Source organism: Anabrus simplex, chromosome 1, assembly GCF_040414725.1.
Source record: "Anabrus simplex isolate iqAnaSimp1 chromosome 1, ASM4041472v1, whole genome shotgun sequence".
NCBI classification, from domain to species: Eukaryota; Metazoa; Arthropoda; class Insecta; order Orthoptera; family Tettigoniidae; genus Anabrus; species Anabrus simplex.
In genome coordinates this window covers 1,621,500,363-1,621,526,800 of record NC_090265.1, presented here as the reverse complement: position 1 = coordinate 1,621,526,800, position 26,438 = coordinate 1,621,500,363, and the positions used below count along the sequence as shown (strand labels likewise).

General features: G+C 37.2%; 1 protein-coding gene across 1 annotated transcript in view; it reads right to left on the bottom strand.

The window, feature by feature from the left end:
• Ten-a (tenascin accessory) overlaps positions 1-26,438 on the bottom strand; it is a 596,228-nt gene that overhangs the window by 81,506 nt on the left and 488,284 nt on the right. Inside the window, exons 26-30 of the mRNA XM_068225631.1 lie at positions 24,156-24,288; positions 22,326-22,598; positions 15,046-15,354; positions 11,508-11,659; positions 11,154-11,321 (exon numbers count right to left, since the gene is read on the bottom strand). Coding sequence (XP_068081732.1) covers positions 11,154-11,321; positions 11,508-11,659; positions 15,046-15,354; positions 22,326-22,598; positions 24,156-24,288 — 1,035 coding nt within the window. The remainder of the gene's footprint in view (positions 1-11,153; positions 11,322-11,507; positions 11,660-15,045; positions 15,355-22,325; positions 22,599-24,155; positions 24,289-26,438) is intronic.

Genomic DNA, 26,438 nt, shown 5'->3' with positions numbered 1-26,438 from the left:
CCCAGCCTCCGTACCAGCAAAATTAACCAAAATTCCCGACCCTGCCAGGAATCAAACCCAGGACCCCTGTGACCAAAGGCCAGCATGCTAACCATTTAGCCATGGAGCCGGACATCAAAGCCAATGACTGATGGTGATATCTTCTATGCTGTTTAGTTGTGCTTTCTCGGAAGCCGCAACATCAGTTATATAGTCATCCCATTTCATGTTCATAATGGATCTAAGTTTATTGGTGAAGGGTATGCACAAGTACTTTTAGACAGAAACAGGTTCTAGGGATCATTAATGAACAAGTGGAGTGTATATTTCATGATTTACAGAAGGCAGTAGTATTCAGTCAGCAGTATGTAAAAATCTATATATATAAAGTAACTTGTCCTGACTGACTGACTGATTCATCATCGCCGAGCCAAAACTACTGGCCATAATGAAACTAAATTTTGGGGATACATTCATATTAAGATGTAGGTGCTCGCTAAGAGAGGATTTTTGGATATTCCATCGTTAAGGGGGTGAAAAGGGGGCTGAAATTTTAAAATGAGTGTATCTATATCTCAATACTTTAAAAGTTTACAGATGTAAAAATTGGTATTTAGAATCTTCTTTGAAAATAAGGAAATACGTATTTTTTTGTTTTCAGAAAATCCCAATAGAAGGGGTGAAAAAGGGTGATAAAGGGTTGAATGCCTTTAATGAGGATACTTACATCTCAGAAACTGAAGATATTGAAGACCTGAAAATTGGTATTTGGGATCTCCTTTAAAAATAAAGAAACTCGTATATTTTTGTTTTTGGAAAATCCAATTAATGGGGGGTGAAAAGTGGGTGAATTTTGAAAATGAGTGTATCTATATCTCAAAACTTTAAAACTTTATAGACGTAAAAATTGGTATTTACAATCTCCTTTAAAAATAAAGAAACATGTATTTTTTGTTTTCGGAAAATCCCAATAGGAGGGGTGAAAAAAGGGTTTGAATGCCTTTAATGAGGATACTTATATCTCAGAAAATGAAGATATTACAGACCTGAAAATTGGTATTTGGGATTCTTTTAAAAAAAAAGAAACACTTTTTTTTTTTTTTGCTTTTGGAAAATCCAAATAGTGGGGGTGAAAAAGGGGTGGATTTTTAAAATGACTGTATCTATATCTCAAAACTTTAAAAGTTTGCAATGTAAAAATTGATATTTAGAATCACCTTTAAAAATAAAGGAACACGTATTTGTTTGTTTTCTGTAAATCCCAATAAGAGGGGTGTAAAAGGGTGAATAATGGGTTGAATGCCATTAATGAGGATACATATATCTCAGAAACTGTAGATATTACAGTACTGAAAATTTGTACATGGGATCTCCTTGAAAAATAAAGAAACATGTATTTTTTGTTTTTGGAAAATACAATTAATGGAGGTTAAACAGGAGTGACAAATTGGGGTGAATTTTTTGAAAGACTATATCTACAGAATACCTGAGAGACGTAAAATGTTACAGGCGTAAAAAGTGGTATTTGAAATCTCCTGTGAATGCAAAGAAACATAGGTGATTTGTTTTTGGAAACTCCACTTAAGGGGAACTAAAAGAGGGGTGAAATTTTAAAATGAGTACTTCTACGGTATATCACAAAAACTTAACATGTTACAGAAGTGAAAAAATGGTATTTTTAAAATCTCTATTAAAAGTCAAGAAACGCGTGGTTTTAGTTTTCCGAAATACCACTTGGGTGGAGGGGGGGTAAAAGTGATGAAAATGGTGTTGAAATCTTTTAATTATGCTACTGATATCTCAAAAATGAAGATGTTAAGAACGTGAAATTTGATATTTGGGATCTTTTAAAAATCCTTTAAAAGCAAAGAAAATCATCTTGGCGGGCGGGAGTGAAAAGTAGTTGAATTCCTTTCATGAGGACACATAAATCAAAAACTGAAGAAGTTAGAGTCGTGATAATTGGTATTTAGAAAATCCTTTACTATAAAAGAAACAAGGTTTTTTGCCAGAAAATTCACTTAGGGGAGGGGGAGGAGTGTGAAAGGAAGTGAAAAAAGTGAATTATTTTTATGGGGATACTTAAAACTCAAAACTGAAGGTAAATGACGTGAACATTGGTGTTTGGAATCTCTTTTAAAGAAATATGCCTTCTTTTTATTTTTTTGTGGGGAGGGGGATAAATAAACTCAACAGCGTTGGGGTGTAAAAGGAGGTGAGACCAGTAGACTTTACTGTTCATAATGTACTTATAAGGAGCCTCCGTTGTTTAGGTGGCAGCGCGCCGGCCTCTCACAACTGGGTTTCGTGGTTCAAATCCCGGTCACTCCATGTGACATTCATGCTGGACAAAATGGAGGCGGGACAGGTTTTTCTCAGGATACTCCGGTTTTCCCTGTCATCATTCATTCCAGCAACACTGTCCAATATCATTTCATTTCATTTGTCATTCAATATCCATTGGCCCAGAGGAGTGCGACAGGCTTCGGCAGCCGGCACAATTGCTATTGTCGCCGCGAGATGGGGGCTTTATTCATTTTATTCCTGACCCTGTCGAACAACTGGAAATAGGCTGTAGATTTTCGATGTACTTATTCTGATCATAAACCGATCATTTTTTATCTTTCCTGGGTTCGTTTTACAAGAGCCATCTTTTTCTTCGGAGAACGTTCTTAGATTACAGTAGATTCTCCTGGCATATAAATAAAAATTTTAACACCTTTGAAATAAACGATAGGAATGAGATTGACTGTCCAATTGTTCACCTCTATAACAAGGTCAATAATGCACGGCAGTATGTCATTCGTATCGCCAGAAATCCCGCACACTTGCCCACGCGCGACAATGGTGCTGGTCACATTGTTAACACTGACAATGGCAGCAGATGTAATTTACCACCAAGTAATTGTCTTGCATCTTGCTATGGGGTCCAGAACATGTATAATAATAATAATAATAATAATAATAATAATAATAATAATAATAATAATAATAATAATAATAATAATAATAATGTTCTGGACCATCGTCAAATGTGCAGACCGCGCTGGAAACGGGTCCTGGATGGGTAATGACTAAGAATGCAGTTCGGCCGCGGGTTTGGTACCGCCAAGGCACGCAAGACGACACCACGCCGGATCTCCTCAAGGATTTGATCCATATTAAAAATGCTTATAGGAAAAGATGGCAAAGATTTAGGAACCCAACTGACTGGGTGGAATACCTGGACCTAGCCCGGGAAGTACGAAATTGATTGCTGGAAGGAAAGATTGAAAAATGGGAGGAAACTTGCCGTAATCTATTAGAAAACGTGTCAGATCACGAATTTTGGCGGATTCTCTCAGAAAACCAGTCAGATCGCGAAATTCGGCGGGTTATATATAAAACAATAAGCATTCCATTATAAATTTCAGTATAATACCGTAGCAAAGCACGGGTATCTTGCTAGTAGTTGAATATAAGGATAATGTTCAGGTAGAGGAGGTGACTAATACTGGCAAAGTACTAAGTTTCTTGATATCTTCGTGGTATTGGGTACAGGTTTCAGACATGTAGAGTAACATAACAACAACTTGGTACACCATTATTTTCATGTTAATTATTAAATCTCTTTTTCCAGAATACTCAGTGTGAGAGATGTCCAAAAACTACATGAACCGCCTGTATTCTGTTCTCCATGTCTTTCTCAGAGGTACAGTGCATTGAGAATTGGCCTGCCTTTACTGAACAGCTTGATAAGGTATTGGGATGGATTCCCCCAACAAGTGACAACTATGAGAGATTTACAGGTGCCGTAATAAGCACAGCAAAGAAGTTTATACCTAGGGGTTACCGAAAGGAATATATTCCTGGATGGAGTGAAACTAGCGAAGAACTGTATCAAGAATTCCAAACAACTGGAGACAAGAACACAGCTGAACAACTATTACACAGCCTGGACACTGCTCGCCGACAGAAATGGACAGAAACAGTTGAAAACCTCGACTTCAAACATTCAAGCAGGAAGGCATGGTCCTTGTTAAGGAAATTAGGAGATGGGAACCGAGTAGCTTGAGACATTATTCCTATAAACCCCAACAAAGTTGCATCTCATATCATGTCAAGTTCAAATGCTCCTAAAGATCATGACCATACCACTGCAATCAAAAGGGAAATCAGAGCCTTGAAAACAGACAGTCTTGAGGGCAGCAGATTTTCTTGTCCATTCTCTCGAGAGGAAGTTGCTATGGCTTTAAAAGATGTGAAATCAGGAAAAGCCCTTGGTTTCGATGCCATTCACTCAGAATTTTTAGTGCATTCTGGGAAATATGCAATGATCTGGTTAGCCAAGTTCTACTCCAATATCTTAGAAACAGGGTCCATCCCTTGACTTCTGAAACAGACAAAGATCATCGCCATTCTCAAACCAGGCAAATCTTGTAAAAATCCTCAAAGCTAACATCCAATTGCACTTCTGAGTGTGGTTTACAAATTCCTGGAGAGACTTCTTTACAATAGAATTGGCTCAGTAATTCTTGACCATCTACCCATTGAACAAGTGGGCTTTCGCCCAAATTAAAGTTGCACAGACCAGGTTCTCTCTCTGACTACACATATTGAAGCTGGTTTTCAAAATCAACTAAAAACCTCAGTTGTGTTCGTGGACCTTACTGCAGCATACGATACAGTATGGAGACAAGGACTCATTTACAAACGGCTTCGAGTAATACCTTGCAAGAAAATCGCCAAGCTCATCGAAAACATGCTTATAGACAGGAGATTTCATGTAATTTTGCGAAACAAGACAAGTAAGGAAAGGATCTTTAATAACGGTCTTCCTCAAGGATCAGTACTAGCACCTCTGCTGTTTAACATATATATATATATATCAGACTTACCGAAAACAGCCTCTAAAGCATTTGGTTATGCAGATGACTGGGAATTTGCAATGCAGGGCAAATCTATGGAGAACACACACAGCTGATCTCGCCATCTTAGATCAGCACTTTCGTAAGTGGAGACTTAGGCCAAGTTTGAGTAAAACTGAAGTCTCATGTTTCCATCTCAACAACAAACTGGCCCACCGTGAATTTAATGTCAAATTCCAGAACGCTAGACTTCCTCACAACAAACACCCAAAATACCTCGGAGTAACCCTTAACAGAACACTGTCCTTCAAGGAACATCTGAAGATGACAAAAGCTAAACTCCAGTCACGGAACAATATCATCCACAAACTGTGTGGCACCACCTGGGGTTCTTCTGCTGCGACCTTACGAACTTCAGCCCTTGCCCTTGTCTTCTCAACTGAAGAATATTGCTCTCCAGTCTGGCTGAACAGCTGTTACACAAAACTGGTTGATACACAGCTAAATCATACTTTGCGCATTATTTCGGGAACCATAAAATCTACCCCCACTTCTTGGCTACCAGTTCTGAGCCATATTCCTCCACCTCACCTACAGAGAAAGAATGCCTTGTTGCATGAGTACCAGAAGCTGTCGAGGAATTCCAATCTGCCAATTCATGGAGATATACCCTACGCCTTGAACAACAGACTTCAGTCCAGAAATCCACCAATAAGGACTGCCAAAATCCTGGTTGACAAATTCAGCCTGCAGCAGGATTGGTTGCAAGAATGGACTTCTATGGCTCCAGCTGAGTATCAGAACTTCCCCTGTATAACAAGTATACCAAAAAGATTCGACCTACCTCGCAAAACCTGGACAACCCTCAATCGTATCAGGACAGGCCATGGAAAGTGCGGTGACTTCCTCTATAAATGGGGCGAACTTCCCTCCCCGGAATGTAGCTGCGGTGCCCCTAAGCAAACAGTTCATCATATAGTAGAACAGTGCCCCCTGAGTGCTTATCAGGGTAACCCAAAAGACTTTCTTGACCGAAGTCCTTCTTGTATAGACTAATTGCAGAGCTTGATGGTGAAATTGTAACCTACATAGTGTACTGTATTTTTAATTTGTGATTGTGTGTTTTTATTTTTAATGTCATACGCTAAATAATAATAATAACCCACTTAACTCATCTGAAGTGATGTTCACGCAAGCACTGACCAGACCTTCAACTCATATGACGAGACATTCATCCACAGTGCCGAGTCGTATGTACTAGCTTACATTTTGACCACCCCTATAAGGATTTCCCTCTTGCAAACTTCTATGAATAAAACAGGAATGTGGCCTGTTTACAGCTCTCCTTATAGGAACTTGTACTGTAATATATTGCCCACCTATAGCTTCTGAAAGCACAATCATTTCATTAGGTGTCAGTCAGCCCCCATGCCATGGTTCTGGGCATAGTAAAAGCTAGTGACAGCAGAGTTATTGCTGGGTTAATGGAAAGTGTTTTAGACAGTAATTCAGAGGACAGTGATGGCGATTATAATAATACTGAAGAAGAGATTTTAAGTGAAAGTGACAGTTCATCTGTTACAAGTGACTGTGAAATCCTATCTAAAGTCCGCACACGAAAGCAAAACATAGTGACTAGGTGTTCATCAGTAATAGTGATAACTAACCAATTATTCATCATTTTATAGACTTTCCAGCAGTGTCAGACGAGCTGAGAGACAAGTATTTAGATGATTCTGTATTGGAATCATCTGTTTTTAGAGTTCATGGACTCACTGCTTTCCCATATTCCGCGGGAAACAAATATTTACGCTACAGAAAAATTATCAGAATCAGATAGAAAATAAAGAATAGATGATGACAAGTGGTTTTGACATTAATGAATATGAAATTACAGCCTACTTTTCCTCTGCATTCTGCTGTTTCAGGTTCGTAAGTCTTGCATCCAATTATAGTGGAGCAAAGATAACTGAATTGAGACCCTAATGTTTGAAGTGCCTCTATAAATACCCAAATTTTTTGAGATTCATCACACAAAATCTTCATTCTGACATCATTTTTGGTGAGTAACATTAGTTTGAATGCTTCACTGAAAACTCTGCTTGCTGTTCCACTTTTGGCATTTATTTCAGAGCGGTGCGCAGTAGTTCTGACTGGATGACTTACTCGTGTTGAGGATGATTTAAATCTGATTTCTAAGTGAGTGCACAGGACCATTAAACCTGAAGCAATTGGGTTAAGATGTTCCTTATCCCACTGTGTGTACATGAAAAATAGAAATATAAATAATACCGTATTTAAGCGTATAATCCCCACATATATTTTTAAAAAACAATGAGGCATGAAACTGGAGGGGTGCAGGTTTTATTTGCATAAATGTTGGCAACATGCTCCTGACTCACCTAGTTTTCGATATTGGGTGTAAAGTTATACTTTGTGTAACTGCAGATGGAGGAAAACTGCCTCCATATGTCATATTTAAATGGAAAACAATTCAGACTTTTAATTTAAAACTGCCTTTACGTTAAAAAATAGTACTTTACACAGTAATTTAAATTCAAATTTTCTCTGTGTCATGATAGAATGCATCTTCCATAATGCACAAGGGCAGCTTTCTGTACTTTCACTCACTTTGGTATGTTGACAGTGTCTTTCATAGCTGCTAAGTTTGAGTGAAATCGTAATTCTTTTGTATTCAGCGTTTTAAGGAACGCCACAGTATCACGTAATGTGCAGTGTGTGAAGAAGCAGAATCCATGAACACTGGCGGCTTTCTTTGGCGATGCCGACAGTTGGCAAAAAAGCGTGGCTCATAACTATAATCAATTCGTACGCAACAAACAATACTGTCAATGCCAATGAAACTGCATTTTTTTAATGCCTAGCCCAAACAGACTTTTTAAAAGGAGACTGGTCACTGTACTGTATTGCAATGCAGACAGAAGCGAAAGACTTCCTCCCCTCATCATAGGAAAGTTTAATAAGCCACGATGTTTTAAGCATTCTAAACTTGTAGTGTAGTTATTTTATTAGATGATAACTTGCATGCTTTATTGCCATGTAATCCTTGTGTTGTATACATTATTTCTTTTATATTTTTTAATTCACAGAATACATTATTTTATTTTTGTTGATATTTTCATATTTCAGTGAAGAAGATTAAAGAACAACTGAGGAATGTAGGTGTAGGGACAGTGGTTGTGAGCAGGCATTAAATAATATGAGGCAAGAGATAGGCTTATAATGGAGGACAGGAATGAAGTTAGGCCTCTGGGCACAGTAAGGGGGAGGGGAAGGAAGGCGAGAAGTTGTGGAAGACAGGTGGGCTAATGTTTTAAAGGGAAGGAAATTATGGGCTAAGGGATCAAGGCAGGGAGGAGGGGATTCCAGGAGAAGTATCAGTGAGGAATTGCTGATAGAACAGCAGAGAAAGATGGAAAACAGGGAAAGATTATGGAGGAGGTGGAGGTATGAGGAAAGGATGGGGTAGGAAAGGGAAACATAGAATGGAGATAGGAGGCAGGTGGAAGATGGTCACAAGAGGGAGAAAAGGGAGGGGAAAGTAGGTTTTGCTGCCATCAGGAAAGATAAGGGAGACCAGGACGGGAGGGGATCTAATAAAGTGGCTATGGTTGAGGACCTGGTCAAGGGTAACTCAGTTGTAATGTCATGGGGAAAATGTGTGGAGAAATGGAAACCAGGCTAGAGATTTATGCAGGAATGAGGTTAATACATATGTTAAGAAAAGTAAAATGAAAGGAGAAGGGTAAGGAGAAAGTGGTAGCTTTTCACATTCATACCAACAATAAAGGCAAGCTGGGAAAGGTGTCAGCATGGGGGAGGAGGAATGTGTGGGATCTGATGTCAGCACAAGAGAAGTTTAAGAGAGTGAAGATTGTTTTCAGTGGGATGCTGGCTGGAGAGTGACTGGGAATTTATGTCTAAATATATAGTTTTAACTACAGTACATTTCTATTGTTTCAGTTAACCTATTGTATTTAGGAATGGGTACATGGGAAACTGGGAATGAGAATTGTAGATCCTAATGGGTGGGTAGGAAATAGGAATCTGTGCTTAGATGTCCTTTAATTGAACCCAATGGGTGTGTATAAGTTAGGGGATTTGTTTAGATTGGTTATAGGGATGTAAATTCAGGGAAATGGGGTTGACTAGGGAATGGTGATGAGAGTATAGGGAGCTGAAAGTTAACTAAGGATACTATAAAGTACTGTATTGTAAAGAAAGGAATAGAGCTAATTTAATAGATATATATATTTAACAAATCCAAAATGCCTCAAAACCATCTACATAGCATTTCGAGGAGCCGTATAAAAGGCCTTTTCAAGGTCATACAACACTTAGAACAGAGGTATCTGTAGACATGATATATGCTTTTGGGCTTGTGCCATGTCAAAAAAACAAAGTGAAATTCTTTATGTTTTGCTGAGAACTTTGTTCCGCGTCTTCAGAATAAAATCTTGAATATTCACCAGAGAGACTTCTCCAATAATGATGGTTTGAATTTAAGAATGCTTTACTGTTGGTCATAGTAAGTGATATGCTCATTTGTCACCAGATGGCTTGCTGTATGCTGGCACAGCACTAGCAATCCAAGTGGGAGCTGATGACACAATCTAACCATCAGACTTTTAATTACGTGATTTCAAATTAACTGCCAACTTGTACTTCAGAAATTCTAAGATCTGTTACTGCATGCAATTAACATTGATTCACAGTTTAAACCTTTCAAATGCAATGGAAAAGAACTGTTTCCAAAATGTATCCAACAAGGTGCATTTACAGTGTTCATATAATGCACTTGGATAACTCACTGACAAACATAACCTCACGCAACAAAAGAAAGCAAGAAAAAAATTCAAAGAAGTCTATGCTCACTCCCCTGCGCAAGTACTTTATTCAGTGGATTACTGTACTGTATGCAGTTTTAGATGCCTTGTATTTGCACGGAAAGTACCCGATGCTCTTAAGCATATCCTAAATACAATAGGTTAACTGAAACAATAGAAATGTACTGTAGTTAAAACTACAGTATATAATTAGACATAAATTAAAGCTGCCCTTATATTCTGGAATATAAGAAGTATAAGGGAGAAAGGCTAAGGTTAGCCGAGACTGTAGAAATGTAGTGTAAAGTAAATTTTTTAATACGTAGACAGATTATTATTTTTATACTACAATGGATTAACAGAAATTAAAACTGTCATTAAATACAAAACTAATGAAGGATTTCATAAAAATTACACAACAGTAAAGCAAACAAGATACTATCTAATAAAATAATTGGACTACAATTCTAAATTGCACTTAGGTGTATCCCTATTACAACTAGTTAACTGATACAACAGTAATGTAGTTAAGATTACTTAAATAATGCAATAGATTTTTTCCTTCTCCTATGCTCCAGTAATAGTATTACAGCTTGTTGAACAATTAAGGGATTCATTACTACAATATTGATGAATATCAACTTACTCTTATACCGTGTTGACAAAATATCCAATTGTCAAGTGAAAAGGTCCACCTATTCAACACTTTCTATCATACATTTAATTATGTATTATTTTTATAGGATACATGTTTCATCTCCTAAAGGAGACGTCTTCAGTTCCTCAAAAATTTAAAACCATAAAGATAAAAATCACATTAAGAACACTTAAAATTATTATTTGCAGATACAGTTTTTAAAATTATTAATGTATTTAGTTTTGCAATTATAGGACTTAATAGTATCTGTGAGCACCAATCTTGTAATCTGTGTGAAACATGAACATTTAAAAACAAAACCATTTTTGTAGATATAATCTAAAGTTGAATGAAGTCCAGTAGTTGTTAAAATATCCAATGAACACAATGTATGTAGTATGCAAAGATATCTGTTGCATCACTTTAGGAGGAAATTAGTTACACTTAGTTAAAATATGATGATTTAAAATCCAGGAAACTGTCTAAATAGTTGACGGCAAACTCTTCTCAGATGCAAGACTCGGATCATTTTAAAAAATATACCTGCAAATAATGATTTTAAGTGTTCTTAACATGATTGTTATCTTTGTGATTTTAAGAGTTTTGTAGGGAACTGAAGATGAGGAGATGAAACATGCATTCTATAAATATAATACATAATTAAATGTATGATATAAAAAGTGTTCAATAGGTGGACCTTTTCACTTGACAATTAAGTTAAGGGATTCATTTCAAAGTGATGTATTGATTATAAAAGAAAAAGTGACATGAATGTGGTTTCAAAATACCAATGCAAAGTAGACCATTGTAAAATACTGTACTATATATGAACATAACTCTCACCTGTATGTAAGAGACAGCATGTTGCCATTTGGATCATACTGGAAACCCCATGGTTCTTGAGCTTCAACTCCTGAGAGCTGGCCATCAGCATCCCAGGTATAGTTCTTCACATTTGTATACGTATTGACCCCAACATTGCGTGTGTATGTACGAGTTTGATTGATCCGACTGGAAGTAGAGGGTGATTAATTGATAACAATTCTTCTTGAATCCCATTTCTATCACTAGAAAATTAACTATTCTATTAACATCCTTCCCAAGACTTCATTCACAGAATAACCAGTGTTTGTCAGTTACCATATAACTAGGACAAATGTTACAGTGCAATATTAAAGAATATGTAATGTCACCCACCTGTGAGTGTCATATGTGAATTCCATTCTGAAAACTTCCATACGGTGAATTGTAACAGAGACTTGGGTTTCCTGAAAATGGTTGTTGCTCAATCGTGAAAATATTGCTGTTCCATCGTATACTGAAGTCTCATTGGGACGAGAATGGGATATCTGTTGAAATAAGTTTGTTTATGAATGTGATTGAAATAAATAAAAATGTATCAAGATCAAACTTCTGTTATAAACTACAGCTGAAGTGAGTTTGAGTTGTAAAATGTTAAATACATTATATCTAAAAAGTAAGATTATAATTTTTGCTCATATTATCACAATAAATAAAGTAAGCTACGGTAAAACATCAAGCATGAGTACTGAGAGTAATATCAAACACTTCTGAAGCAAGATTCTGGCAGGGAACATGAGTAAGGATCATAGATATCATAACAAGTTATGACAGGAAACCAATGAGGCTTCTCATGCAAGAACTAGTGTGATAGTATAGGCAGAATAAAGAAGGGATTTGTTTATAAATTAGGGTGTCCATTTGGCTTTTATGAAAAAAAAGAGAAGACATTCAGAAAACATTTGTGAAAATACCCAGGACATTTACATGCACACACGTACACAAAAGGACAGAAATGTTATTGATAAATTATTATTGAACATTTATCTATGTATTTTGCAATGATATGACCCCAAAAGACTACTTGTTCTTATTTGTTTGTTTATTTATTTATTCAGGGGAGTTAGATGCTTCTTGAAAGTCATATGCATTTGGAAATGTATGGTATGTACTTGCGTATGATGCCACTAGATGGTGTATGTAAACAACAGTGTGGGTCTAAGCATGCCCCCAAGTTCAGTGTGTGAGTGAGAGCATCACAAAATGGAAGTCAACAAGCAGGAGCAACAATCGTATATTAAAATAGCAGTTCTCCGCGGCAGAAATGCATGCCAATGCCACGTAGAGACCATGTGACTATAATCTAATCCCCAAAGTCAAGAAGCCATTACGTGAGCAAAAGAGGACATCGTAACAGCATTTCGGAGAGAGGTGTCACACGTTAGCGATACACATGCAGCAAATGGTATTCAGCACCTGCCCCACCACTGGCAACGCACAGTGGAAACCTTGGATGATTATTTCGAAGGTCTGTAACCAGTGGAGACCTGTCCTTTGTACGTAGTCTTGTGTATTTGCTGTCTATACCATAATAAAACAATGTTTACCAATGGCCTGTGTTCTGTCACTTTCCTACGAGAATCCCCGGAAGTCAGAATTTGTCTTCTGGCACTATGCATAAGTATATGCCCTATATTTCCAAATGCATATCTTAGATTTTCCGTGTTGTCTCCTGTTCACGAGAAAAAGAATAGTTACCATGACTTATGACTCGACCCTCGTAATTTGTGATTAAATACAATTTAGAAAAATATGAAAAAGAAACAGTTTAATTAAAAATAGAATAACATGTTTTGTTCTTGAAAGAATATCATCAGATTCTATCAAATCACATAGTTTATTATTATTTTATTTTATGGATTGATAAAATACAGGATAAAGATAAAGATAAAATGAGGTGTCCATGGCAGAGATTGAATGGACCACTAAAAGAATGAAACAAGGCAAGGCAGCTGGAATTGACAAGGTCACCATAGAAATGATAATGGCAGCAGGAATAGTTGGTCTACAGTGGTTGTATAGACTCTTCAGAATGATATAGAGAGAAATATATAGGTAAGGGTGTTCTGCCTGAAGGCAGGTCCGAACCTCCGCAGAGGTGGTCCTGAGCTGGAGTTTACGTGCGGTAGGGTGGCCAGTTCCTTTCCGCTCCTCCATTCCCTTAACCCCCACCAACAGCGCATGGCAACCCATCCAACTCCTGACCACGTCCAATGTTGCTTAACTTCGGAGATCTCACGGGAATAGAGAGAAAAGACTGTTCCAAAAGAGTGGACGAAAGGGATTATTATACCAATTTTCAAGAATGGAGACAGGAAGCAATGTGAAAATTACAGAGGAGTGACACTGATACCTCATACAGCTAAGATCCTTGAAAGAATCTTGGATAGACGAATAGGAGACAGAGTAGAGGAAAAATTGGCAGAACACCAGTATGGATTCAGAAGAGGCATGTCCACATTTGACCCAGTATTTACACTGCGTCAGATGATGTAAAAGTATTGGGAATATGGAAAGGACATGGTAGTAACGTTTCTAGATATTGAAAAGGCATATGACATTGTCCCAAGGAATTTGGTATGGAAAACATTGACAGAGGCACAGATTGGGAATGAAACATTGCAGATGGTAATAGCATTGTATCAAAATTGCAAAAGCTGTGTTAGAACCAAAGTGGGTCAAAATGAATGGTTCAGAGTTGAGCCAGGCTTAAGACAGAGAAGTGTATTGTCTCCCTTACTCTTCATTATCATCATGGATAGAATTCTACCTAATATCAAGGAGAAGATGATGGACACGCAAGTAAAGTCTATGCTCTTTGCAGATGACATTGTAGTTTGGGGAGATAATGAAGAGGAAGTACAGATACAAGTTGATTTATGGAAGGAGGAGATAAGAAATTTTGGAATGAAGATTAGTTCTATGAAAAACAAGACTTTGATCATGACGAGAGGTAAGAGAAAATCCAGGAGCGTGATAAGAATAGGAAATGAACCTCTTGAAGTAGGAAAATTTTTAAATATTTGGGCAGCGTGATGTCACAAGATGGAAATTTGGAAACGAGAAATTGATTTAAGAATACAGCAGTCTGCAAGTTTCTACCAGTGTGTGTGAGACATCGTATGGAATAAAGATGTGCCAATGAAGTGCAAGAAAGTTTTATACTCATCCTATTATAAACCTATACTGACCTATGCTTCAGCAGCCTGGACGTTAACTAAGCGGAACCAAAGTAAGATACAAGCAGTTGAAATGAGGTTCTTGAGGAGCATACAGGAATAGACAAGACGAGATAGAATACGAAATGAAGAAATAAGGAGAAACGTGGGAGTGTGTAAACTTCAAGAAGAGATTGATATAGCAAAGCTAAAATGGTTTGGACACATGATGAGAATGCCAGGAGAGAGAATACCAAAGAGAACACTCATGGATACAGAGACTGGAAAGAGGCCTAAAGGACAGCCTAGAATGAGATGGAGGAGCTCTGTTGTGGACTGTATTGCAAATAGAGGAAACTATAGCAATAAAGTGCTAGAAGAGGAATGGTGGAAAGATCGAGTAAGGTGGAGTGCTTTGGTACACTACCCTACCCAGAGATAATCTGGAAAAGGGAATGGATGAAGAAGAAAAAATAAAAATAAAGAAAAATAAAGAACAAAATATATCATTCTATTTTAAATTAAATTGTTTCTTTTTTCAGGTATAATCTGTTGTTGAATGTTTTCTTTTTTAACGTATTTTCTTTTTGGACAGTGATAAATTGACACCCTATTCTGAAAGCATTGTGTTTCTTCATTTTATGAAAATAAATCTAGGTGAAAATAGTTACACATGGCCTTCAGTGATGGATGGTTAATATAATGTTAATACACACCTTAAATTGTCCGATTTGCTCTGGAGCTCCCGTCCTGGAGTTATATCCTAAAGAATGCTCTGGCAGATTCTGACCTCCAATTCTTCCTTGTACACCAACTAGTCTGAAGTTTGTGTCATATTCATAAGTAAATTTTGCATTGCTGAGACCTGTCTTGGCACCAAAATCTAATCTCTCCTCTGTCAAAAGACCAGCAGTATACTGATAGTCCCATCGATACTCAAAGTCTTTTTCAGTATGAAGAACCTCGTTTGGGAAACCAGTGAGAGGAGAGTAATTGATCTGACTGCGTCCATCCCCATGTAGGACCTGTAATATATATTTAAAAGAAAAATTGAACACATGAAAATATATTATTGCATTTGTGGTGTGGGTTAGTGTAGTCATGTCCTAGTTCATGAACCATGCTCAATGGTTGAGTAGCCTAGTAAGTGGAATTGAGAGTCGGGATACCAGTTGCTATGGAATGGCAGTGGGCATCGAGGTCATATTCCGAGTAATGGCCCTCAGTGTGCTCAGGCAGCTAGGACTACATAACCCACCATGGTCTCTAACCTGTTAGAAATCTTCACTGAGACCATGTGTAAGAAGGGTAGCATCCTGCTATACAGAATTTACTGAGCTCAGAACATTCTAAGCAAGCGTCAGACCTATAGGAGTAACCGACTCCCACTTCCATTTGACTGCCGAGGGACTCCTTGGAAACAACTTGGCGAACAGAATGGAATTCGATAAGGAGCTATCAATATTAATGTGGATTATGGATAAAAGAAAGCAGAACTGGCTGAGTCAACAAAGAATATGTATCTGGATGTGTTAAGGGTTAATGATATTCAGGTAAGGGGAGATAATGAGGATGAAGTTGACAAGTTTTGTGAAGCACTGAATGACATCATAGTCAGAATCAACAGCAAGTGCTAGTGCTAATGGGTGATTTCAATGCAAGAGTTGGAAATAGAAGTGAAGTATATGAGAAGGTGATGATAAATTAGGAGATGATATGGAAGCTAATAGGAATCGGCCTTCTGTGCTGGTATGGGATTAAAAGTTATGAATTCATTCTTCAAGTATGAGGCTATTCACTGCTACACATGGGAGGGTAGGGGCATCAGATCCATAATAGACTGTATCATAACAGACTTTGAATTCAGGAAATCTGTTAGGAATATGCAGGTATTCCAGGGAGTTTTTGATGATACAGACCACTACCTGATCTGTAGAGAACTAAGTATCTCTAGGCCTAGGATAGAGGAAGTGAAGTATGTCTGCAGACCAATAATGGTAGAAAATCTCTAGGATGAGGAAATTGGACAGAAGTACATGGATATGATTAGTGAAAAGTTCCGAAGAATACACACTAAGCAGGTTCAGGTTATAGACAGAGAATGGGTGGCATACAGGGATGCTGTAGTAGAAACAGCAAGAGAATGCCTAGGAACAATTTGTGTAAATACAGGAAAAGAAATGAACATCTTGGTGTAATGATGAAGTGAGAGCAGCATGTATTTTTGATTCAGTATCTGACTACAATTATTTTCATTATTTACTTGTCATTACTGAATTCAGGAAAAATGCGAGAACAACAGACTACTACCTAGTGTTGGAATGGTTCTTTTTCATAGGTCATGTCATCTAGATTTCAAAATTACACAAACACAATAAGTCATGTCGACCATGAAAGTCTTTTGAAGAAGAATTCCACCGACTGCAATTATATATTGCAGAAAAGACATCATTCGGATGCGGTGGGCTGTCATTCGGAAGATTATGATGGATCAGAGCATCTGAAAACTCAACAGCCAGCATCTACACAAAAACTTCAAAGAATTAAACATAAACAAATCTCTTTCTTCTCGACACATAATGTTAACTCTCTGTGCCAAATTGGAAAATTAAAGATTGTCACTGACATCATGGACAAACATAAAATTCTAATCATGGCCCTTCAAGAAATAAGGAATATTGATCAAGACCCAATAGAATCACAAGAGTATATAAAGGAAGCCCTGGAAAACGAGTGATGAAAAACTATCTGCAGTTTGGTAATGGATTTCTAATAAATCTCAAAATCACAGATTCAGTCATGGAATTTAAATCTCGATCCCCCAAACTTGCAACACTAACTCTGAAATCTGCAAATAAAATCTACACAACTGTCAATGTACATGCTCCCACTAATCAGAAAAATAACACTCTAAAGGTTAAAGAAGAAGCACAAAAATTCTGGGATCTCCTGGATCAAACTTTAATCAACATACCTCCATCACACGTTACCTTGGCGATTTCACTGGAAAATGGCCAGCACATAAGAGGACGAATCAAAACAGTCAAATATTGGTTGAATTATGCAGAAACCACAATCTTATCGGAAAATCAACATACTTTAAAAGAAAACCTCACAAATTAAAAACTTGGAAACATCCCGATTTCTGAAAAGGTGATTTTTTTAATTTTTATTTTTTTAAATACAATTTGCTTTATGTCGCACCGACACAGATAGCACTTACGAATACTGGATACTGGCCGCACTTAAGCAACTGCAGCTATCGGGCTCGGTAGAGGTGAATGGCAACTGGACCAAGTTTGCATGAATAAATTTTACCATCGTGAAATCTACAATGTCAAAGTCCTAGAGGGGGAAGATTCAGGGTCAGATCACTATGTTGTTAAAATCAAAATAAAATTAACTCCAAGCGTTAAGAAAAGACCTCCAAATAAAAATAGAAAAAATTTGACCCTACTACCTTAATAAATATTAGGGAGTACTATAGAAAAACAGGAGAAGGATCTGTCAAAACCAATACATTAGAAGAACTGACCACCAAACTAAAATCGACAGCAGAAGAGTTAGCTCCCAGAAATCCTAGGAAAAAACATGAATAGTGGGATGAAGAATGTGACCAGGCAATTGAGAGAAGACACCAAGCTTGGATAAATCATCAAACCCAAAAATCAGACAAATCTAATTTAGAAATTCAACCCATAAAATCATCAACCCAAATGCAAACATCTTAAAAATACCTTACAAAGGATAGAGGAGAGTTTTAACGAAAAACAATCACGAGATTAATATAAAATCTTTGGCAAATACCTTAAAAATTATGAGCCTCCAATATTAATGCTGAGAGATAAATCAGGAAGGTTAGCCCATAGTAATCAAGAAAATGCAGAGATCCTTGCGGAGACATTCAATAAACTTTAAATTGCAATAACCCACTGGAAACGTTGGAAGTAAATACTGACACACCCATTTTAACCATCCCAGATCTAACAAATCCTCCAACTATCAATGAGGTAGAATTCACAATTAAGGAACTAAAAAAATTATAAGGGATGTGGTGAAGACCTAGTCTTCGCAGAAATCTGGAAACATGCAGGCAAACCAACAATCATAAATTTACATCAGCATCTAGCCAAAATGTGGTTCACAGAGAAAATCCCAGAACACTGGACCTCAGGCATAATCCATCCATTATTCAAAAAAGGAGATAAAACTAATCCAGACAATTACAGAGGAATAACCGTTTTGGACTGCACTTACAAAATTTTCTCCTGCAAGAACAAAGGTAAAGTTCAGGGGAGAAATGTCAAATGCTTTTACAATAAATACAGTCTAAGGTGTCACTTTGAGATGAGGATAAATCCTCCTGTTACAATTGCATAATTTACAACAGGAAAAAAAAACATTCTGGAACCACAACTTGGAGAATACCAAGGAGGATTTCGCCAATACACAAGGTGACCAGACCAAATTCTCAGCCTGAAACTAATAAACTAATAATGGAATATTACAAATACAGAAATAAACAGCTGTTTATTTCATTCATAGATTTCAAAAAGGCTTATGATAGTACACACAGACCCACTCTTGTAAAAATCCTCAGATCATATGGCCTTCATCCTAAATTAACAAAAATTATTGAACTAACTTTTTAACCAACACAATTACCTCAGACAAAGTGACGCATTATTCCCATTGCGCTTCAATGTGGCTCCAGATTACATCATGAAAATTTGGCAAAAAGAAAACCCACCTAAAATCAAAATTGGAGCAAAACCCTCAATAAGGACAAACTGCCTAGGGTTTGCAGATGATTTAGCTCTTTTAGCCCTTGATATGGAAGAAGTCCATGCTCAGATCACCAGTCTCCAGAAAATTGCATTAAAAAATAGGATTACAAATATCCTTTGAGAAAACTGAGATCATGTCAATGAAACCCCTTGACATGAACAAAGTCATCATAAATGATCAAAAAATTAACATAGTCCTACAATTTAAATACCTTGGAGAAATCATTATGCACAACTTAAGCGAGAAAGCAACATGGGTAAATAGAACCAACAAAATGAAAAAAGCACAATTTCTAACCTAGTCAACTTAAACAATAAATGCTTGTCGATAGACACTAGGATCCAACACTAAAAAATTTTAACTTTGCCTGAAGCCACTTACGCTTGCAAAACCTTGTTCCAAATTAAAAATGAAAGAAGAACTGATCAGCTTCTCGAAACTGAAAAAAGAATGATTAGAACTTGTATAAATAAAAAGTACCAGGTTGAAGGAGTCTGGAGAATCCTCCCCAATGAAACTGTCTATCGAGAGATTGACCCAGTTACCAGCACAATGAAGAAGAAAAGAATCTCTTATTTCTTCCACATCTTACGATTACCAGAAAACAGGATTTTACGACAACTAGTGAAATCACAGTGAAAAGAACTATCTTCTAGGATTCCTAATAAGTGACAAACACCTGTAACTCAACTGCTGTGTATTCATATCTACTGCAATCATGCCATTTAATATATGGGTGGTCTACAAAATCTTGAGCATTATCCAGTGTTTGTTTGTATTGGAGACTCCATAATGTTTGCAGGATATGGAGGAAATGCCTACTCCCAGTCCTGAACAACTAGGATGAAATAAGACAGAAAGCCTCCTTCACAATTTCATAAAATCATCCTTCATCTTTCATCTTCACCTTTCTAAATACCAACTAGTGATGAGAAATCTGGCAAAGAAGACAGGAAGGCACTGGATCAAAGAAATTCAGGAGGATCTCGAAACAGTTGGACTCGAAATTACAGATGCAGAGAACAAGAATGAAATTACCACCCTTCTTAAGAAAAACAAATTTTCAACTGAAATGATGCACAAGAAGGCCTGTAGAGATTTCAGATGAATTAAGAACACTGTGATCAGAATGAATGAAGAAGTACTGGGCACATAAGAAGAATCAAACAGTACAACTTTCAAAGAAAAGGTGTACATGGAAGACTCAAGTGGTCCAATGTGGCCAATAAAGTTAATAATAATAATCATTGGAGACTCCAAAGTGTTGTATACCAGAATCCTATTACAGCCTATTAAAGCACCAGCTTATATCCAACTTCATGGATCTGATGTGTTAAGAAAAAGGATAGTAAATACCATATTTTAGAATGATAATTCATATCCTAACTTTCAAAACTACCTACTATGCTACTCAGCCATTTCCCATGGTTTCTGATTCAGTATCTGACTACAATTATTTTTTTATTTACTTGTCATTACTGAATGCAGGAAAAATCTGAGCGCAACAGACTCCTTTATACCTAGTGTTCTATGATTTGGAAAAGGTTTTCAATTCAGTCTCAAGACCAGCTATGTGGACAGTAATGAAACACTTTGGCTGTCTACAGCATTTTGTAGATCTAGTCAAGGCTCTTCATGATAACATGTCTAGGCAGGTCGTTCATCAAAATATTATCTCTGATCCATTTCTGATCAGTCGTGGATTGAAACAAGGATGTGTACTTGCTCCAACACTCTTCACTCTTTATCTAGCTGCCATGCTATATGGAACATCTACAGACAACCAAGGTGTAAAGGTCAGATATCGCTTCGACTGGGGACTGTTCAATCTGGTTAGACTTTGCTCCCAAGAGCTTACTAAGATTTCCTCTGTTACAGAATTGCAGTATACAGATGGTGATGCTGCACCTGCTCTCATACCTGAGGAGCTGCAATAGACAATCAGTTGTTTCAAGAGTGCTTGTGATTGTTTTGGTCTTTCCATTTATGTTCAGAAAACCAAAATACTCTCACAGCCTGCACCTGGATCGAACCTCCCACCATTCAATATCTCAATTGCGGATACTCCACTGGAGCAGGTAGACCACCTTTTATATTTAGGAAGTATTCTCTCAACAAATACTAACTGCTATCAACACTGCTTTACAGTTGTGAAACGTGGACACTCTACTGTCAGGATATCAAAAAGCTAGAGCGTTTCCATTTGCAAAAACTGAGATCCAGCTTGAACATCAAATGGAAGAACCGGGTCACCAACCTTGCAGTTCTTGAGAAAGCACATACTATAAGCATTGAGACTACCATCATTGGTCACTATTTCAGATGGATAGGGCACGTCCATTGCATGAGTGAAACAAGGCTTCCTCACTAATTTCTGTATGGTGAACTCTGTTCTGGCACAAGACCTCATGGAGCCTCTTTGAGGCATTTCAAGGATCAGCTAAAGTATACTATGAAAAGAGCTAGTATTAACAGTCAATCCTGGGACATGCTTGCTGAGAACCACACACTTTGGCGCCACACTGTTTCTACATGAGTTTTGGTGTTTGAAGAGGAATTACGGTGAAGTGAAGACGATAAATAACAAGCACGGAAGTTCCGCCAAGCAAAGTTCTGCCCTCCTCACCAACCATTTCATGTGATCTGTGTGGAGGTATGTTTCATGCCAAGATTGGGCTACTAAGTCATATGAAAGATATTCACAAAGCTTTGTGAGTGTGAAAATGTAAACTGCTGAAGAATATGTTTACTTGAATACAAGTTGTAGCCGCCGATGATTGAATTATAAACAAAATTATTATACTACTGGCACTGGAGAATAAAGTAACTTGATCTGTAAATTTTGTGGTAGAACAAACAATAATCAGGAAGCTGGAGTCAATAATTCTAGATGAATTCAGAATACTTCCTGAAACAATTACATATGATCAGGGTATTGATTCTGAGTATGAGAGGAACTTTGTTGCTAATGATGTTTTATCAAATGATACCATTTAATTTAGGACTGAGTAGGCACACAATGTTGCAGAAGATTCAAATGAATATGTGGTGGAAATAAAGATGTCTTTTGTTGAAAGCGTTTGCACTATTTTGACAAAAGTAATAAGAACATTTTTTTAGATTCAAAGTGAATACAAGTAATATTAAATAATTGATTAAACCAAAAGTCTTCAGAATGTGATAATGAGTGATATTTCTATATCCTTACCTCAGCTAACTGTCCTGAACTATGGTACCTATAAAGTACTCTCGCTCCATCTCCTGGAAACACAGTTTGTAACAGTGCACCAGAATGAGCATAGTGCTGAATGTATGCACGAGCACTTCCAGGTGGGATATAAGTCATTCTGAGAAATCCAAGTGATGGCTGACAAGAAAATGAATGACGGGTGTTACTTGGAAGAGAAACATGGCGCAGGCCTCCATCTTCATCATAGAGCAAGGTGAATCGTCGCTGGCTTGGTAAAGTAATGTGTGAAAGCTGCAAAGAAAGTTATATATATTATTTATAACCTTACCCACTTATACTGTACAATGATTGGGGATATAAAAATTATGTAACAAAATAAAATAAATTTGGTAGTATTTAGAATGAAGAATTAGTATATAGACAGTACAAAATAATAAATATATTCTGCGAATACCGAGTAAAGCTGTTAAGGGTACCGAGAGCATGTCAACAGTTTTATAGAGAACTAGCAGTTTCCCGCGGGCTCCACTCACAATGTATCATGTTGTTCATTAATATCCCTATCAACGATTGTGCAAAGTTCAAGGTAAGTAAATAATACACATGAACTGTTGTGGTAATAGAATGTAACATTATATCTACAAACACATGAGAATACATCATAAATAGAAATTGAATTACATTTGTTCTTTAGCAGTATGGTAACTTATAAAATTTATTGTGAATTATTGATACATGTTCATTAACTTTGCACATCTTTTCAAACTGTGAAAGCATTGATGAAGTTGAGATGAAAGATTCGAAGAAGATTTTCCAATTGCTGCAATGTATGGCTGTGGTAAATATAGTGTCAAGAGGAAATAATTGAGGATTGTTTTAAAAGTTACTTACATGTGTTCAGAATTCAGTCTTGAAGGTAATCTGGTTGCAGTCAGTTGATTTATTCATTTACAAATGACACATTATGAAAATATGATGCACGTAACTGTGCTTTTCTTCCATTCCGAGTGGTTATGAATAAGTGCTATACGCCCTGCACCAACAAACAGTTTAGTCATGTACCTCTCTAATCTCCATGGAGTTTGGTCAAACTGCTAGATTGTATAATAGATCTTCCTTGTTATTTTAAGTTCCATGTTGTATCATAGAGCAACAAAATTTGCCACCAGTATGCAGTCATTTGATACTCTTTATGGAATTCAGGTTAATTTTCCAGAGAATAAATCACTAGATTGTATCACAAGTATTCCTTGCTATTTTAAGTCCCATGGTATTCATTTGTTGAGTCTATCCATTAAGAATTTTGGTATCAAAAATGGCATCAACACATAAAACCTTCTACCCATACATCACACATCATGATCAGTTTTATTAAATATTTGACGATGTAACTACCTCTACAACCTTTCCAACTCTAACCAGTGGCTGAAATTAATTATCTTCCTATTAAAAAACACAAGAGTCAATTGTGTTTTTACCTAGGTTATATATTCTTCCATTCTATTCTTCTTTTTCCATCTTGAATAGGGGATAGTATTGAAATCATCATCATCATCATCATCATCATCATCATCATCATCATCATCATCATCATCATCATCCTTCCAAGTATTGGGCCATGTGTCCCGTTACGGTCTTGCATTTTTCTTTTTACAAGACTTGAAAGCAATCAAATGACCTTCCTACGGGTTGCTAGCCTGAAGGAAGTAAAACCATTGGTGGGGCTGGCACCTCTCCGCTAATGGACTAGCTGAAATTACAGCATTTTCTCCGTAATGGATGTAACGGTTATACCGTTCAATAAAAGAAACAAAAATAGGTTTCCCTACAGTAGAAAAGTTTACTTACCATATTTAGTTCATTGTAAGCAAACTGAGTTGTTCCATCTTGTGGTGAAGTTATCTCAGACAGCAAGCCATGACTGTCATAGCTGTATTTTTCACTCTGAGTACCCCATTGCCATCCATCAACACGATTGAACCTGTAATAGAAAAATAAAGTTATTGATGAGCTCCCCATTGTTGTTAGGAAGGAGGCATAGATTTGAGTACAAATTAAATAGTGCTGGTACACTGTAGGTTCAGAATATTGCCACCTATTAAATTATTGAATAGGGTCCATAACAACTAAGCAAACAGTTCAAATCAAGTTTATTTAAAAGATTTCAGATTATATTGACAGGATTTCCAGCACTGTTGGTCAAGTGAGATACATATTTAAAATAATATATCTCCTTATGTGTTCTGAGAAGTAAGTCATGTCAATTGTGCTCTCCAAATGTGAACTTAGTGAGGGGGAATAATGCTTACTCACTCTATATAACAGTTTAGTAGAAATTAGTTATACGAATAATCCTCCTGATAATGGGCAGGTAGCACATTCTGCTCAAGTCATATTATGATGAAATCCAAACTCCACTGTATGAACAAGTAGCCACTCCAATGAAATCATCAAATGAAATTCCGCATGGGAATATGATAACTAACCCAAGAAGGTTTCACAAAGATTATGTGCCTAGCCAGAGTGAGGAAACATCTTGCTTAAATACTGAGTGTGAGCAAGGTTGTAGTTATGAGAAGGCAGTAGAATTATTAAAATCCCTGGACAGCACTAGGAGAGAAAATGGACTCTAACTCTTGAAAACTTAATTTCACACACTCAAGCAGAAAAGCACTATCTCTCATCTGAAAATTGGATTCAACACCGACACTTCTAAGAAAGCATATCTGTGTCAATGTAGAAACCACCTTGTTTCCATATCCAGGACAACTTAGACACAAAAGATTCACCAGACATATTCAATCAGAACTTAGACAGTTAAAACAAGATGTTCACCTGCACCCTTGTTATTCACAAGCATTCTCTCTGGAAGAAGTACAACATGGGGCTGGATTCTCTACAGAATGCAAAGCAGCAGGTTTTGGTGGGACGAATCTAGAACTTCTCAACTGTGGTCCAGCAACCAAACAATGGTTTGCCTCCTCCTTCAGCAGTATAGTCCAGTCAGGGACATCTACCTCCAGTATTCAGAAAGACCAATAAAGCCAGGAAAGGATCTTCAAAGTTGCAAACCTACCACTTTCTCGTGTCTCACCTATAAAGTGCTAGAAAGGCTTATACTAAACTTGATAGCTCCTGCTATTGAACTTCTCATTTCTGTAGAACAAGCTGGAAACTTCTGAAGCGATACTGATCCAGTCAAATCATTCCCTTAACTTCTTACCTCAAGACCAGTTTTAAGAAGAAATGAAGAAATATCTCTGTCTTCCTAGATCTTTCAGCAGCTTAGAATACTGCATGGAGAGAAGGACTTCTTTGTACACTTATCAAGACAGTTCCATGCCAAAACAGTATGTTCATTGGCAACACACTGACGAGGGAACACATACATGTGTTTCACTCAGATTCGGTTGAAATTTGGTAGGAATATTCTTGGGAGGCGGTAGAATGCTTAGGTGAAAACTGCATGTCCCCAGCGCAAGTTTAAACGCCAAAATAGAACAAATAAATAGTTGTAAAATTAGAAGTGCCGCGGGAGTATCTGGGTGTGGCGGAGAGGGAGGGAGGAGCGAAGCAGCGGACGTGAGCAGCGTACAGTCGGGCTGATCGCTCGAGTCAAATGAACGACTACCCACTCCCACCCTCCTGGCCACTCTTCTTTACTACATCACACTTCACACATACCTTGTATCTTCCCGATTAGAAACGTCAAAGCAGATCAAGAGATGCACACTGATTAGTCGTCCGATGAGACAACATTCTTACAATGACAGGTAAAATCTGACGTTCTTACAGTCATTTTTATGAATGGTGACTGTATATTTACTTTAACCACGTATGGTAATAATTGATTTTTTTACACCTAGATAGAAAAAAACGCCCACTACAGAAGTCATTCAATCCGTGGAATGTAGTAGTGTACCTTCAGAATTGTTTTGCAGAGTGTGACAAAAAAGATACCCCATTTTCTGAAGATGAAAGGAATTTGGGATTGGAATTATATCGTAAGTAGATCAATGTATTTATATATATTTACTTTTACGAGAAAAACAAGCGTTCACAGGAATTGCGTTCTTGTCTCTGTTTTACAGGTCTAATTGCCGACAGGGTTTTGGATTACATGTTATAAAC